At 38.2% G+C, this 3,769-nt stretch overlaps 1 protein-coding gene across 3 annotated transcripts in view; it reads right to left on the bottom strand.

The window, feature by feature from the left end:
- Positions 1 to 3,769, bottom strand: part of LOC103463149 (survival motor neuron protein-like) — a 15,634-nt gene that overhangs the window by 6,063 nt on the left and 5,802 nt on the right. The window contains exons 1-2 of one of the 3 annotated variants that reach the window (XM_008406347.2): positions 377 to 485; positions 23 to 82 (exon numbers count right to left, since the gene is read on the bottom strand). In XM_008406347.2, coding sequence (XP_008404569.1) covers positions 23 to 82; positions 377 to 415 — 99 coding nt within the window. In that variant the 5' untranslated portion in view covers positions 416 to 485. Of the gene's footprint in view, positions 1 to 22; positions 83 to 376; positions 486 to 3,769 lie in introns of those variants that run through there. The other 2 variants (XM_008406349.1, XM_008406348.2) reach the window with 2 other exon arrangements.

Below are 3,769 nucleotides of genomic sequence, written 5' to 3'. Positions count from 1 at the left end.
AATAATAGCTTTAGTCATGAACCTGAGACATTTCAGGAGTTTCGCTCGGGGTCGCCTCGGTGTCGTTTACCACAACCTCCTCCTGTGGACCGAAAGCACCAACTGTTACAGCCGTTAACAACCTCCACAAACCCGGGAAAATGTCAACAGTCCACCATCTCGACAAGTCTGCGAAGTTGAAAGCGGAAGACGGATTATCCGAGGAACGGCCGCCATGTTTGTTTTTGCTAACCGTTTAGCAGCTTGTTAGCTCCTTGGCTAACCCGCGAGGCACTTGGATTACATTTTTCCGTTGCCTTTCAACTTCCGTTTTTATTGTATTTTATTTCGTTTATGTTTTCGTTTTTAAATGTGAAATTGGGTTAAAAACACAAACCGGCTCCACGGCTTCGTGAGGAACGCAGTTTTCTTTCATGGCTGCAATAAGTCAGACACTACCCACCATCACGCAGCTTCACAGCCACTAGCCAAGTAATGAAGAAGGACTTCCGGTCAGGCAGTTCAAAATAAAAGCACTCCCGTTTATGTCTAAGTTTAAGCCTCCCTGTGTTTTAATTAATAATTTTTTTATATTTAAAACTACATTTTTCCATTATTATGAACCAAATAACAAGATAGAGTAAAAATATATATGTGTGTATTATTAGCATATTGTGATAAAGTTCATTATTTTCCATAATGTAATGATAAAAATTAAACTGTCATATTTTTTAGATTCATTGCACACCAACTGAAATATTTTAGGTCTTTTATTGTTTTAATACTGATGATTTTGGCATACAGCTCGTGAAAAACCAAAATCTCTGTCTCAAAAAATTTGCATATTTCATCCGACCAATAAAAGAAAAGTATTTTAATACCAAAAAAGTCAACCTTCAAATAATTATGTTCAGTTCTGCATCAATACTTGGTCAGGAATCCTTTTGCAGCCTTCAATGTGGCATGGAGGCCATCAGCCTGTGGCTCTGCTGGGTGTCATGGAGCCCAGGATGCTTCGATGGCCTTAAGCTCATCCAGAGTTTTGGGTCTTGGTCTCTCAACTTTCTCTTCACAATATTCCACAGATTCTCTATGGGGTTCAGGTCAGGAGAGTTGGCAGGCCAACAGTAGCATCATGGTCAGTATACCAGTGGTTTTGGCTCTGTGAGCAGGTTGTGCTGAAAAATGAAATCTTCATCTCCATAAAGCTTTTCAGCAGATGGAAGCATGAAGTGCTCCAAAACCTCCTGATAGCTGCTGCATTGACCTGCCCTTGATAAAACCCAGTGGACCAACACCAGCAGCTGACATGGCTCCCCAGACCATCACTGACTGTGGGTACTGGACACTGGACTTCTGGCATTTCCTTCTCCCCAATCTGCCGCTGTTTCTGGTTCAACAGTGGCTTGACCTTTGACCTGGGGAATGCAGCACCTATAGCCCATTTCCTGCACACGCCTGTGCACGGTGGCTCTGGATGTTTCTACTCCAGTCCACTGCTTCCCCCAAGGTCTGGAATCGGTCCTTCTCCACCATCTTCCTCAGGGTCCGGTCACCTCGTCGTCTCGTTGTGCAGCGTTTTCTGCCACTTTTTCCTTCCCACTGAGGAGCCTTGATACTCTGGGAACAGCCTATTGGTTCAGAAATGTCTTTCTGTGTCTCACCTCTTGCTTGAGGGCGTCAATGACTGGACAGCAGTCAGGTCAGCAGTCTGACCCATGGTTGCGGTTTTGAGTAATGAACCAGGCTGGGAGTTTTTAAAAGCCTCAGGAATCTTTTAGAGTTACTTTGTTGATTCAGATGATGGTTAACGGCTCGTTCAGAGAACCTTTTCATGATATGCTCATTTTTTGAGGCAGGGATTTGGGGTTTTCATGAGCTGTTTGCCAAAATCATCAGTATTAAAACAATAAAAGACCTGAAATGTGCAATGAATCTAAAATATGACAGTTTAATTTTTATCATTACATTATGGAAAACAATGAACTTTATCACAATATACAAATTTTTTTGAGAAGGGCCTATATATATATATATATATATATTTATATATATATATATATATATATATATATATATACTTCTTCTTCTAAATAATACTTTAATATTTAGAAATAATATAATAGTTTTGTTTATCAAATAATATTTGTTAAACAAAAATATTAAGTTGTGTGCAAATTCTGTTTTTGAAAGAGTAAAATAAAAAAAATCAGAAATAAATGACAAATTAAGGTTGAAGAAACTTTTTAAAATTGCTTTTTATTATTATTATTATTATTATTATTATTATTATATAAACCGTGAGTACATTTGCTAACAAACACTGTAAATAACATCATTTATACTAATAAAGCTTGGTTAGGTTATTTTCTAGTCTGTGGAATCACTAAAGTCCTATGTCTGGACTTTGATTAGGCCATAGCAGCGATTTGCTGGAATTATCATTTTTACCACTAAAAACTTGCTAAATATTTGCTTTTGGTACTTTGTTTCCTCCTTTTGGCTGAATAAGGAGCCAACAGCAAAAGTCTGAATCAACTGAAACTGAAATTGCAAATTAATTTGTTAGTTGTGGATTCGAACAAACGAGGAAGGAAAAGAAAGAGCAAATATTTGTAGAAGAGAGAAACACGGCCTGTGTATTCCAGCAGGCAGTCGAGCAGACAGCTAACCCCAGACTGGAGGACAAACGGAAAGGAAGTCCAGGATGTTAACAAGAGCTGCAGGAAAACCAGCAGGCTGAAGACAGCAGAGCGAAAACCAGCAGGAGGTTTCACACTTTTCACACTTTCAGTTAAAGGAGCCGATTCACAGCTCACTGAGAGGGAACCAGCTTTTTAACACAAACATGATTAAAAGGTTAGAACAAACTTTAAGTCCACTCATCCTACACATGTATCTGTTTAGTTTCATTTAGTTTGATAAAATAAACTTTCTGTTAAGTTTTTTGTACAATACAGTAAAAGAGGAGTGTCCAAAGTATGGTTCGGGGGCCATTTCTTGCCCTTGGAATTCTTTAAGAATGATACAAATTTACCCTGATTACTTTTATTTGTAATCAGGGTAACATAATTTTATTACAATGGAAAATGTTAATTACAACATAAAGTATTCAACTTTTTATAATCAAGCTTTTATAGTAAGTAGAGCCACGTTTATCCAGAGACGTTTACTGGAAACTCACCTTTGCTGCATGTATTTCATTAACTCGACTAAATATAGGAAGACTTTCAAAAGGCGGTGACCAAATCCTGGTATTATTAATAAATTCAGCTGAGCTCAAATGAGTCGTCTTTCATTACAACACAATCATACAAAATCTTTTTTTGGTTTCGCTTTCCTACAAAAAATAAAATAAAATTGTAGTACTGCAATTACTTGATTTTATTTCGTTATATTTTATTTACCTATATAGAAGAGGATGAGGGCCACTGGAACAAAACAGACCAAAAATAATCCTGACTTTTTTTATGTGAATTCTTAGAAAAACTCTGAGATTAAAGTCAGATTTCTGAGGAAAAAAAAATCTGAATTATTATAATTATGTTTTAGTGGTGAGGCTGCACAGTGGCGCAGTTGGTAGAGCTGTTGCCTTGCAGCAAGAAGGTTCTGGGTTCGATTCCCGGTCTTTCTGCATGGAGTCTCCATGTTCTCCCTGTGCGTGGTGGGTTTTCTCCAGGTACTCCGGTTTCCTCCCACAGTCCAAAAACATGACTGTCAGGTTAATTGGCCTCTCCAAATTGCCCCTAGGTGTGAGTGTGTGTGTGCGTGGTTGTGTGTCCTGTGTGTC

This window comes from Poecilia reticulata, linkage group LG4 (genome assembly GCF_000633615.1).
Source record: "Poecilia reticulata strain Guanapo linkage group LG4, Guppy_female_1.0+MT, whole genome shotgun sequence".
Classification (NCBI taxonomy): Eukaryota; Metazoa; Chordata; class Actinopteri; order Cyprinodontiformes; family Poeciliidae; genus Poecilia; species Poecilia reticulata.
This window is presented reverse-complemented; position numbering and strand designations above follow the sequence as displayed.